Raw genomic sequence first — 13,256 nt, forward strand, 5'->3', positions numbered from 1 at the left:
CCCTGCAAAAGGGCTGAGTAAGACGGAGGAGCGAACTTTAAGGCGCCTGCAGACAGGTACTCTACTCTGTCCTGCAATAATAAAACATTACGATCCTAACACGGATGGGCGATGCCCACACTGTGGGGAGACCTGTGATATCTTCCACATGGTGTGGGCATGTACTCAAAATCCCCACCTCCCCCCCTCCCCTACCCCTTCCAGAGAGGCATGGGAGACTGCCCTCCTCAACTGCTCCTCGCTTGAGTCCCAAAGGGCTCTGGTGAAACGGGCGAGAGACGGGGCCTCGTCGTGCGGTGTCCCGGACTAGGGACGCCGACCATGTAGCGGGGCCACTCTGTGGCTCCCAAACTCTTTTTTACAATATAAAAGTTTTCACCACCACCACCTACCGCCACGTATCTTTTATAAAGCATTATTGAGGTGTCCACTGTTCTAAGAGGACAATTATGCTTCTTCCCTCTGCCGTCCAAGCTCCCGCTCCATTGGTTTCGCAGCTTAAAGGGCGACTAAGGTGTCCACTGCGGACTACGAGGGACAACGGCGACGGCGACGCCGCGAAACGCCTAAACGGGCGCCAGACCTGCGCTCTAAAACAAATGCGGTTTTCACCGCGTTTGTGAAAATGCTGGCTGGACGTGGCGTGGATCGGACGCTCGTGCAAACGCTCCTCGCTTCACCCATGCCCACCGCTGAATTCAGCGACGGTCAACACCCCTCTCGCCTGGATTTCGTGTTTGAAGCTCGGATAACGCCGTCGAACGCATCGGCAAGTCCCTTTTTGCCTGTTTGTGCGGACTTTTTTGCGATTCGGCTCTCGCCGGTACGCACGGCCCGCTAGGCCTACGCCAGGCCTAGCGACCCCGCTCTGACGGGGCTGTGCCGCATTTTCTGAGTGGGATCTTCGCCCAACATTGGATATGGAAGTCACCGTGGAGGGGACTGATATAGCCCCCGAAGAAGTTTCGCACCAATATGGTTGGTTCACCGTCGGTGAATCTCAACGATCCGGTCACGAACGCCGAAGGACTGACCCCGCGGCACACAATGGAACCGATAGCGCCCAGGGACAGGGCAGCATGCGGCAATCTGCCGACTCCTCTGCGAAAAAGATTGGCCGACGACTTGCTCGACAATCGGTGGCGTCGAACCTACCTCGCCTACCCAAGGGCGTAACCAAAGTGATACTCCGGCCATCGGGCGGCCTCCGTATACTCGAGAGCTGTGGCCAACTCGGAATCTTTCAACTCATTCGTGACGCCGCGGGTGTAACCTTGGCGGAATCTTCTGAAGACTGCATGCTCCTCAACTTCAAGCAACACACCATACTGGTGGCCACCCATACCGCGGCACGAGTGGAACGCTACTTAAGCATCCAGGAGCTCACCTACGGCGAGGAGAGTATCTGTTCTCGCTTCGGCGAGCGCGGCTTCGGCCGCTTCTTTTTGAGCAGCGTCCGCTCCGGCGGACGCAGTTGTTGCTGCGACGCGCGTCTTTCCTTTCCTTTTTCTCTTTCCTCTGATCTTTTAACTCTCCTCTATCTGCACGTGGCAGCGGTGGTGGCTTGGCTCGAGCCAGTAGCAGGCCCGTGCAATTTCCTCTTCATCCTTCTCTCAGTCACAACAACAACAACAACACCTACGGCGAGAACAAGATCGCCATCACCTCGTATGTCGCCACGCCGGACGGCAGTGGTAAAGGAGTGATCCAAGGCGTTCCCAAACATCTATCGGACGCTGTCATCCTAGCGAACCTTCAGCATCCCAGAAATCCTCCAATATGTGGTGTCCGGCGCATGGGTGCGCAGTCGCAGACGGTCCTCATTCTCTTCAACGGTGAGAGAGTTCCCCGTTGGATCAGCTTCGGCGGTGGCATGATTCGTTGCTGCCTCTACAAAAAAAAAATACGAAGTGTGTTCTTTGTGCTGACAACTCGGACATCGCAGAGACGTTTGCCCGGACCCGAAAAACGCTCGCTGCCGCGGATGCGGCATGACCAACCCTCCTGAAACGCATACCTGTGAGCCTAAGTGTGCCTTGTGCGGTAAGGGCCATGAGCTGGGCAGCAACAAATGCCGCGAGATCTACCGCACTCCATACATTGTGACCAAACGCCGCTGGGAACAGGAACGCCAACATCAGACCCAGAATAGCCAAGGGACGCCGCAGTCTAAAGAGCGACGCAGCCGCTCCAAAAGCAGGGGGCGGACGGACTTTAGACATCGATCCAGCTCTTTTCCACGACTGCAACAGAGAGGCCTGTCCGCCTCCAAACCCAGGACTCCTTCACACCAGGCACGGAACCCCGGTTTGAACCAGGACGCCGTCGGCACGCAAAAGGTAGGCTGGGCAGATAAAGCCTCCCAGAAATCTAACTCCAACCCCTCTGAGCTAGCAGACCTGAAAGTGCTGGTAGGGAAATTACTTCGCGAGGTGGAGGAACTAAAGAAAGAAAATGCCGCTCTAAAACAGCAACAAATGCAGACTGGGTCACCGCCTATGACCGGTGGCGCCAATAACCCTACCCCCTCTACCTCCGCCGGAGCGGACATGCATGTTGAATCACCGCGGGCACCCCTGCCTAAGCGAAAAGCGGGCGGTTTCCTCTCCGAAGACCAAAAACTAGCCGACAGCATTCACAAAATTGAAGAAGCGCTAACGCAGACTACTAACACCCTCATTCAAATGCAGCTTACAATGACTTCCATCATGGAAGAATTATGCACACACCGGCAGGAATTACTTAACTTAGGCACCTGGCAGCAGGAAGCAGAGAGTAGGCTTTTTCCCGTCAAAATTCGCAAATCCGCTTCTTCTGAAGCGGTATCAGACTAGCACAATATGGCGCCACAACCAAACTACACCATCTGGCAGTGGAACTGCCGAGGATTTAGCCGTAAACGAGCTGTACTCCAACAATTCCTCCACAATAGGGACGGACCGGACTTAATCGCACTACAAGAGGCACAAACCAATAGCAAGCTAGCTGGATATCAATCCTTTTCATCGGGGGGTGAAACGCTTGGAGTCACGACTCTCGTGAAACGAAATATTACGGTTGTCCAGCACGATACCCCAGTCACAAATGTCACACACGTGCTAGTCGAATTAATTCCGCCTAGGAAACCTGACCACAGTCTGTTTGTGCTGAATGTCTATAGCAGCCCAAAGTTACGGAAAGCAAGCTTTGGCCCGCTCTTTCAGGCGACCCTGAAAATTGCAGGCAATCACCCCGTCATTTTCACGGGAGACTTTAATGCCCAACACCCGGCTTGGGGGTACCCACAGGAGGACATTAAAGGTAGAAAATTGTGGCTCACCGCACAACAGTGTGGGTTGACTCTTCTTACAGACCCAGTAGTCCCCACCCGCTGCGGCAACAGTGTTTCCAGGGATACGACTCCCGATCTGACTTTTGCTAAAAATTCGGGCACTCCAACATGGATAAACACTCAACAAAATTTCGGCAGCGATCACTACATATTGAAAATAGTGGCTTCAACTGGCCCCAAGCGTCGTAGCGCTCGAGCTCCCACCCTTGTCGATTGGGACATGTTCCGCGCTAAAAGGGCCGCCCGAGAAGCTGATACCCCCGATATACTAGACATAGATGTCTGGGCACAGGATCTTTGTCAAGATACCAAGGCAGCCACCCGTACGTTAGAGCAGGCTGACCACCTGGAGATTGCGGACAGCCGGCTTCTTCACCTATGGGAGGCAAAGAGAGGACTCGAGAACCGACTCAAACGACAGCGGTGGAACCGCAATCTGCGCAGAAGAATAGCTAGGCTAAACAAGGAGATCGAGGATCATGCGGTCAAACTTACTCGGCAAAACTGGGAGGACATATGCAACCGCATGGATCGCAATATGGGAGTCTCTAAGACTTGGAACTTGCTCCGTCATCTACTTGACCCTGCAGGTAGCAAAACCACCCAGAGGCAGAACCTGCAAAAGCTTGTGCATGCATACGCAGGCACACCAGAGGACCTTTTCCTTGAACTTAAAGACAGATATATTGGCAATGCTCCTATCCAAGCCTTCCCAGATTATGCTGGTCCGGAAAACACGCAGCTCGACTCCCCGATTACTGTGGATGAGGTTAGGGCAGAGATTGCCAGGCTAAACTGTAAATCCGCCTCTGGCCCAGATGCAGTATCCAACAAGATCCTCCGCAACCTAGATGAACAGTCGCTACAATCACTAACTGAGTATATGCAGAAATGCTGGTCGGAGGGCTCAATCTCACAAATATGGAAAACGGCAGAGATCATTCTCATTCCAAAACCTGAGAAGCCACTCAGCCTTGAGAACCTCAGGCCAATTTCGCTCACGTCTTGTGTAGGTAAGCTCATGGAGCACGTAGTTCATACCCGCCTCAACCGGTTTATGGAGGAGAACGAGCTTTACCCCCAAACCATGATTGGCTTTCGACCAAAACTTTCTACGCAGGATGTAATGCTTCAGCCCAAACATCAGATTATTGAGGCAAAAACGCGGAACACCAGAATAATTCTTGGACTCGACCTGGAAAAGGCCTTTGACAATGTCAGACATGATGCGATCTTGGAGAACCTTCATGAACTCGGGGTGGGAGCCCGCACCTTCAACTACATCCGCGACTTTCTCTCAGGTAGAAAGGCGCATTTTCAAGTAGGAGGTCTCCACTCGCGTGACTTCCCCCTCGGCAACAAGGGTACCCCGCAGGGATCGGTCCTGTCACCCTTTCTCTTCAACGATGCAATGTTGAAACTTCCACACCAATTAGCGCAGATCCCGCAACTCCACCACAGCCTCTATGCTGACGATATCACCTTGTGGACCGCCGAGGGCAGTGATGCCGAAATCGAAGAGAGACTCCAGCGTGCCATCGATATCGTGAGGAGCTATGTAGACCCCAGGGGGCTGCGGTGCTCTCCAGCCAAATCTGAATTTCTCATATACCGCAAAATCGGATCCCTTGCGCAACCCCCACAGGCCATCGAACTCAGTATTCGTGGAGTCCCCATTCCTCGAGTACCCAAAATTAAAATCTTGGGCCTAATTCTACAAGAACACGGCTTCAATGGTGACGTAATTCAGAAGCTTCAGGGAACCTCGCAGCAAATTATGCGACTCATTCGCCGCATTAGTAACCGCCACTCGGGCTTGAAGGAAAGCAATACTCTCCGTTTAGTACAAGCCTTTGTGATCAGCCGCATCGCTTACGTATGCCCTTACCTACATCTCAAGTCAGCTGAAAAAGAGAAAGTGGAAGTCATAATCATAAAATGCGTAAAACAGGCAGTTGGGCTACCCATGCACACAGCGACTGAGAAAGTCTTAGGTCTCGGTCTTCATAACACCCTAAGTGAGATTATTGAAGCGGTAACCGTCTCGCAGTACGAACGACTAACGGCCACCCCAACTGGCAGACACATTCTGTCCACACTCGGCATAACATACGAACGACAAGGCGGACCAACAACTGACCTTCCCAAACATATACGCCAGCTTCTGGTCATTCCTCCACTACCTCGGAACATGCACCCCGATTTCCACGCTGAACGTCGTGCAGAGAGAGCCAAATCATTATGCAAACGCTTCCTTAATGATACCTCTGTGGTATATGTTGATGCAGCAGATTCTTCGGCTGACAAGATGGTAGCTGCGGTCACCACGGAATGTGGTACACTCATAACGGGGGGCACTATACGCACTCAGCACACACATGTTGGAGAAGAAACAGCCATTGCTCTAGCCATTGCGGGATCCTCGGCAGAAACCATTGTCAGCGACTCAAAATTGGCAATACGTAACTACACGTTTGGAAGAATCTCTCCACAAGCGGCACGGATTCTGCTAAATTATCAGCCCACGCGGCGCATTCGCCTAATCTGGACGCCTGCTCATGCCTCCCTTGCTGGTAATGAGGCGGCTCATAACCTAGCTCGAGAACTATCCCGCCGAGCTGGGTCGTGCAGTACACCCGCCCTATACTCCGGCAAGGACAGGTTGTTTTCTTACAGAGAAATCCTGCAGCACTACAGGCTTGCAAGACTCAGATTTCCCCCAGCAGATAAAACGCTTTCCAAGCAACAGGCGAAAGCCTGGCGTAAACTTCAAACTAAAACCTATCCAAATCCCCAATTGTGTAGCTTCTATTCGGATGGACTGTACTCAGACAAATGCAAAAATTGTGATGCCAAAGCCGATCTAAATCATATGATCTGGAACTGCCCGCAGTCCCTACCCGCGAGTCGCTTCATTACCGACTCTGATCATTGGGAGGCTCTATTGCTCAGCCCTGACCCGGGGACACAGATCAAGCTCCTCCAGCTGGCTGAAGACGCCGCCGCTGCCCAAGGGATAGCGGCCGCCGTTTAAGCGGGGGGCGACTTCGGGTCGCTCCTCTATATCCGCTGGAAATAAAGTTCCACCACCACCACCACCACCACCGCGTTTGTTCGAGTGGTCTAGGGCAGGGGAAAGCGACAGCGTACTGTCAGCAATATGAGAGCGCATTTGATCAAGCTCAATGCAAGTGTATCTTGTAATAAGCCAGCAGGCAACGCATTCATTATTAAGGCGAAAGCCTTCAAAAGTTCAGGGGGCATTTCGACTGTCTAAAGCGCTTAGAGGCGAAAGCGTATTCCGCACCACTTTGACTGCCTCTGTGGCACTGGTGACGGCACCACTGGATGACGTAACACATAATTAATGACTAATCACTAAGTAATGACAAATTACACATGGTTAACTACTGATTAATGACTAAATTCTTATCTGCTAATTAATGACGCTTAAGCTTCGTCTTTGAGTGGAACGCGACAACGTGTTGTAGCGCTGCCAGAGAGTCCACGAATCGCCACCACCCGTTCGGCGCGATGCCTCGCCCTTTGAACGCAGCGCTTTTTGAGGAAAGGGAATGGCACAGTAATTCTCCTACATCTCGGTGGACACCCGAACCGCACCGTACAGGAAGGGAGGAAGTGGGAGTGAAAGAAGGAAGAGAAAGAGGGGCGTAAGGAAGAAAATGAAAATTGTATTTGAGGAAAGGAAATAAAGCAGTAACTGTAGCACTCATATCGGTGGACACCCGTCATCCGTTTGTAGAGGAAGGGAGGAAGTGGGGGGTGAAAGAAGAGGGGCTGCAATGAAGAAAACGAAAATTTTCTTCTTACGCCTCAAATGCGCCTTAAGAGATGGGAGTCAAGTGGGAGTGAAAGAGGAAAGAGAAACAGGAGCATGCTAGCTTTGGCATTCCACGCTATGTATAATATTAACGTCAGATCACTCACGCGATCAGACGGGGGGGGGGGGGGGGGAGGCGGTGATGAATCGCGGCTACGGCCGCTTATCTGTTTTTTCAGCCAGCGTCCGCTTCGGCGGACGCGGTTGTTGCTGCGGCAAGCGTCTTTTCTTTTCTTTTTCACTTTCCCCTGATCTTTGAACTCTCCTCTATCTGCACGTGGCAGCGATGGTGGCTCGGCTGGAGCCAGTTGGCAGGCCCGTGCAATTTCCTTTTCATCCTTCTCTCAGTCGCAACAACAACAACAGCGATCAGACGTCCTTCCGTGTTCACTCACGTGAAAGGTTCTGGCGCAGTGCGTGTCCCCCTCCTGTGCCGCGACACCACATGAGACGCTGTATGTGCGCCGACCCAAAGCCGTAGACGAGCGGGAAGGTGGACGCTGTCACAAACGCGTGCTTCTTTCCATCGCACAGTAGACGGAGGTCAGCAACGGATCACCCAGACGGCCCGTTAACGGATGCCACCGGAGGTGTGGCACATATAAGTGTACTATGTATACGTGCCCTAGTGATAACACCGGCGGAATTGAGCTGGCGGACATATTTGACGCCTCCGTGGGGCCTGTGGCAACCGCGTCTCCGCCAAGCTAGAGAGTGCTTCGAATTCGCTGGATGTTCGAGACGGTGAAACGCACTATACAGCCGAGCATGGAAGGTGATGTCGTCGAATGCGACGACGGCCAAGACAGCGCTGTCTCCAAGCGCAAGTTGGCCAAGGCCGCTTACGAGAGAGAGTGCCGCCGGAGGAAGCAGGAGCTGGAGGCTCAAGCCAGGCAAGACGCCCAGTGGGAGCGGCCGCCTACTCGTGGCGGCTCCAGAGTTCGCCACGAAAGCAAGAAGCGAGAAACCGTTGGCGACCAGCAACGACCGGAAGCCGACGCTGGCTGTGCGCCAATCTGCATGGACGGACCATCTTCGCAAGACGGGAAACCTAGACTCGACGATGGTCAGCAACAACTGGTCTCGCAGAAAAAGCGCAGTGTGCGGCATGTGGCCAAGGGAGATGGGCAGCTCTGTCCCGTCCGCCCAGGAACGAGCAAGACGAGCCGCAGTCCTGCAGCCAAGAAGTGAACGTCATCGAAGCTGCTCATGGCCAGCCGTGTCATCAGCACGGGGAAAAGAAGGAAGGAGGGACGAATTCCGGAAGCAAAGAAGGCCGATGCGACTTACAGGAAGCGTCGCCTTGCAACCGCCGTGCAAGGCTTGATCACTGAAAAGAAGGGCGTCGAACGACGTTGTCTCCGAAGTGCACAGCGGCCGAGCACGGTGGACTCAGGGGACCGACTCAGCACCAGCCGAAAGCTGCGTCCCCGAGCACAGTGAGTGGTGGCGACCCAACCGCGTCCACACAGGTATCTTGTGGATGGAGAGGTGTGTTGTGGAAAGCTCGCATTACTTACTGCGGGCGCACTTCCTATCGATATTTCAAGTTATGCGTCACGGATAAGCGTGTAACGCATGCGAGGGAAAATAAATTGTTGTGTTGTGCGGCAGTATAGTGTGGGTTCTGTTGTGTTATCCCTCAACAGCACGTCGTGGTTATGGCGATCGGCTGCTTACCGGAAAGACGCGGGTTCGATCCCGGCCGCGGCGGCTGAATTTCGATGAAAGCGAAATTCAAGTGGCCCGTGACCTGTGTGTCAGTGCACGTTAAAGAACCCTAGGTGGTCGAAATTTCCGGAGCCCCTCACTACGGCGTCCCTCATAGCCTGAGTTGCTTTGGGACGATAAACCAAAATAAACCAATAAACCAATCAACAGCACGTCATTTGCGAACAGACAAGAACGCCCGCTTTGCAGTAGTGTGCCCCCTGTGTTGCACGCGGTTTCTCCCTCAGCTGTCAGCTTCACCGCATATGTTCAAACTAGCGCCCCTCCTCACAAACAGCTCATTGCAGCCTATGAACCATTAAACACAACACAACACAGTCCATTTCAAGATCTGCCGAATTCGCCTCATGGAATGACGAGGTCATAAGTTTTTTTTTTTTTACCCTGAGTATTGTTCTGGTGAAAGTGCCGCGTATCGAGGCAGCCTAACTGCATAGATAGAAAGGGCCAATGAACAGGATTCGTACGTATAAAAATTGCAGGATTGCACTTAAGTCTGCTAAGGGGAGACGTGGTTCTTGAAATTAGCATTTTTATTATTAAAAATAGCACAATAAACTTACGTATGTAAGTTTGTTTCTTCTTATTGTTTTCGAAAATATAATTAGTGTCGGTTTTTCCTAATTAGTTCCCATAAAAGAGAAGAATAACTGAAGCCTAGTTAGATAAATTCTTATGGGTAGTTGAGACTAAACTTTTTGGTTTTCATTGAAATGGGGTTGTAGCCAAAGACCTGCCATCTGAAGCTATGCTAATTATATTGTTGTTGAAGTGCAGCATCATCTAAAAATGTAAAATTTTGTCCAAGCACCATAATTATGAAGCATAGTTAAGTGACATTAAGATGAACAAACTTTGAAATGTTTGACTCAGCCAAACAAAAACAGCAAAACTCCGCAGTTCAGTTCTTTCTGAATTTAACGGTACAAGGTTAATTGAAAATTTGCCATAAACATAATAAAAATTAGCTGAGATTTAGCTCCGGTTAAACCGGGCAAGTTGCGTAAGCAAGCAGAAAATGTTTTGTTGTTGTTGTAGTTGTTGCGACTGAGATAAGGACGAAAAGGAAAGTGTATACGGGCCTGCCGACTGGCTCAAGCCGCCACCACCGCTGCCACGTGCAGATAGAAGGGAGTTTAAAGACGAGAGGATAGAGAATGTTTTGCCCGCTGTTGTTGTTGTTGCGACTAAGAGAAGGATGAAAAGGAAATTGCACGGGCCTGCCACCACTGCCACGTGCAGATAGAAGAGAGTTAAAAGACCAGAGGATAGAGAAAAAGGATAGATAAGACGCGCGTCGCAGCAACAACCGCGTCCGCCGGAGCGGACGCTGGCTGAAAAAACAGATAAGCGGCCGTAGCCGCGCTTAATGTTTTGCCCGAGGCGAACGCGCGTATTTATTTCCCGTTTCCCTCCCTCTTCCTCTCTCCACATTCCGACACATGCGTCGAGAGCGCGCGACGAGGCGCGCGGCAGCGGCGGCGGCGCAGCGAAGGCCCTGCCGCCTGGTGGAGCGCGGATGAAACGGTTGCTATGGCAACGGCGCTCCTCACCTCGCTGCGGCTGAAGGTCAACCGTGGCCATCGCCCGGAGCTACGCGACGGCTCGAAACCTGGCGCAGTATTGCTTACGCAATAAAACTTCTGTAAAGCTAGCCATGTTGGCAAAAAAACTGAGAAAATCGCATTTGAAGTACGCGCGCCAGCCATTCGGAGGTCGTTATAGAGGCCTCAAAAAAGAGCGGAATGGGAGCGTTCCAAATATAGTTCGCAGTAGTGAGTAATATCAGGTAGTGGGGGAGGGGTCCCGCTTTTAAATAAAACCAAGACAAAAAAAAAGTCGTGGGAAGCGACGCGCGCGAAGTCCGGCCAAATTTCGGACCGAAATCGCCATTTTCTGGCTTCGTAGGTGCGAAATGTGCAGATATTTTAGTAGTTCGAGGTCCAATTTGGACCTTGAAACTTTTTTGGGCGGGAACTTTAGAGTGCATTGATCCCGAATAAGACATTTTTGCAAAATAAAAATTTTCGCATTTTTTGATCATTTCAAGACCCGCTAAGAGCGCAAATGCGAAACCTTTCGCTTTCCTCTCTTTCGCCTTCCCTTCTTCATTCTTATGTTATGGGGAGTAGGCTTCGACGCCCATGGCTGTTGTGACGTGTTTCCGAGACGGGCAAACTATGTCGACGTTCATCACTATCCTGACGTCCGAACGACCTTCACGGGACTCGAATGCACGACCTTTGCCGGACTCGATCCTACGACCTTTTTTAGAGCGCAGCTCTTTGGCGTCCGTTCCTGGGTTTCGCGTCGTCGTCGGCGTCGGCGTCGGCCTCGTAACCAGCTCCGCCCCCAATGTCATGCTTTTCAATTGGTCGAAATGCTCGTGACGTCACAGTGCGCGAATTTCAAATGGGGCCAATTGTACTTTGGCTAGTAACCATGCAACCAATCAAAGGGATTGCATAGCGATGCTGCAACTAAGTTGGACTGAGTTTAGTTAATTGCTTAATTAATCAATTAGCCTAATTAATATAGAGGAGAATGAAGAGGTCAGAAGAAAAGAAAAGAAAGACGCGCGCCGCAGCGACAACAGCGTCCGCGGAAGGAGACGCTGCTGAAAAAAAAAACAGATAAGTACGAAGCCGCGTTCCCACCACCACCACGCACTTCCCCACTCAGTAAGACGTTGCTCGTTTCATATACGTTGTGTCGAACATCCTAGACAGTTCCAACAATTGACAGGTTAATGACAGAACACGATGGATAGAAATGCAATAATGTAAATATGAAATAGCCTAATTAACCTTTCTAGTTAGACCGCATAAATCTATAAAACCGAGAACGAAATTGGTCGAGTTGGGGAATCGAACCAGGGTCTCCGGAGTGCGATACGAGCACGCTAGCCACTCCGTAATGCCAGCTGAATGGTTTGGAATGAACAAAGGCGCGTCTAACTAATACGGCGTCTTCGTTCACTCCCATCTTCCCCCTTCCCCTTACGGCGAGGTGCAGGTGTCCACCCAGATATGCGAGAGAGATACATTTCCTTTCGTCAAAAAATAAATTTACCGTCCAGCAAGGCGTACAGCCGAATTGGCGATGGCGTTCTGTGGACTCCCTGGCAGCGTTGCAAGACGCTGTCGCGTTCCACTCTTACAGGCGAAGCTTAACATGCTAACCACACATCAGTAACACACGCAGACAGCCAATGGATGCGTCATTCGCTGGCAGCACTTGATTCATCATTCACAACCACATTCTTAACGTACGCTCCCTTGCCGCACATGCCAAGGACGTACACCACGATCACATTCTGCGCCATTCCTCTGTACTTTGCTTTGCTGAAACCTGGATGGATCCCGAAGAGCCTCTCGAAATCATAGATTTCCTATACTGCTGTGGTGCTCGCAGAGACCACAACAGAGCGGCGGGAGTCGCTATCTACTTGCGCACAGGTCTCTCTGCAATACCAGTCGAAATGTTTGGCACGTCACATGAACTTGGCGAACTGTGCGCCGCAAAGTTGCCCAACGGCTTGCTGGTAGTAGCTGCCTACTTCGCCCCTACCGCACTCACGAAACACGTCGTGCACTTCCTGCAACTCGCATTAACCGTCCATCGATCCACACCGATGTTAGTAGTGGGGGACTTTAATGTTGACATAAAGACAAACAGCAATTTCCTAACACTTATGCGGGAGAACATCCCGTTCCTCTCGCTCGTAACGCGTCCCACGGCTGTGACAACCTCGCGAGGCACTTGTATAGATCTCGTCTTTGAGAATCAAGCATTGGTGTACCAAGTCGAACATATATCAGTCTATTTCTCCGACCACAAAGCTTCATTCATGACTGTCAAGAAATGTTAGTGGAATCTTTGTTAAACGTGTACTGTGCGATGTCAGTGCACGTTAAAGAACCCCAGGTGGTCGAAATTTCCGGAGCCCTCCACTACGGCGTCTCTCATAGCCTTAGTCGCTTTGGGACGTTAAACCCCATAAACCAAACCAAACCGAATCTTTGTTAAAGGAATACGTGTGAAAAATAAAAAAAAAACTCTGTGATAGCGCATACATGTGTTGCTCGATTTCTTTGCCTCAATCTATCGAAAAGGTGAAACAGCTTTTTGCTGCGCTCAAATTTCGCATTAGGAAGTAACGTAATCGTCGGTAATTTTTTCCCTATCGCTAGCATCATTACTATCATCAATACTAACACCAGCAATATAACATGGGCAATATAACATGCGTTTCGCCTTCATCGCAACGCGACCGCCGCGGCGGAGTTCGAAACCGGATGCTCCGGCTCAATAGCCTTAATACTGCTTACGTGTGGGAATGAGGAAGCATTA

The 13,256-nt window shown here is 51.2% G+C and overlaps 1 protein-coding gene and 1 long non-coding RNA gene across 6 annotated transcripts in view; one reads left to right on the forward strand and one right to left on the reverse strand.

Moving 5' to 3' along the window:
• Window positions 1-724: 724 nt before the first annotated feature.
• On the reverse strand, window positions 725-2,142 carry LOC149334852 (uncharacterized). The gene is made up of 3 exons (XR_016283973.1): window positions 2,018-2,142; window positions 1,639-1,890; window positions 725-1,387 (listed from the first exon to the last, which is right to left on the reverse strand). It is a non-coding gene; the product is annotated as an uncharacterized LOC149334852 (long non-coding RNA).
• Window positions 1,644-13,256, forward strand: part of LOC149334853 (uncharacterized) — an 87,566-nt gene continuing 75,953 nt past the window's right edge. For 3 of the 5 annotated variants that reach the window (XM_089551483.1, XM_089551484.1, XM_089551482.1), the window contains exon 1: window positions 8,382-8,611. In XM_089551483.1, coding sequence (XP_089407609.1) covers window positions 8,382-8,611 — 230 coding nt within the window. Of the gene's footprint in view, window positions 2,340-8,381; window positions 8,612-13,256 lie in introns of those variants that run through there. The other 2 variants (XR_016283972.1, XM_089551480.1) reach the window with 1 other exon arrangement.

The sequence above is a fragment of the Amblyomma mixtum genome, chromosome 7 (genome assembly GCF_055824585.1).
Source record: "Amblyomma mixtum isolate Tamu chromosome 7, ASM5582458v1, whole genome shotgun sequence".
NCBI classification, from domain to species: domain Eukaryota; kingdom Metazoa; phylum Arthropoda; class Arachnida; order Ixodida; family Ixodidae; genus Amblyomma; species Amblyomma mixtum.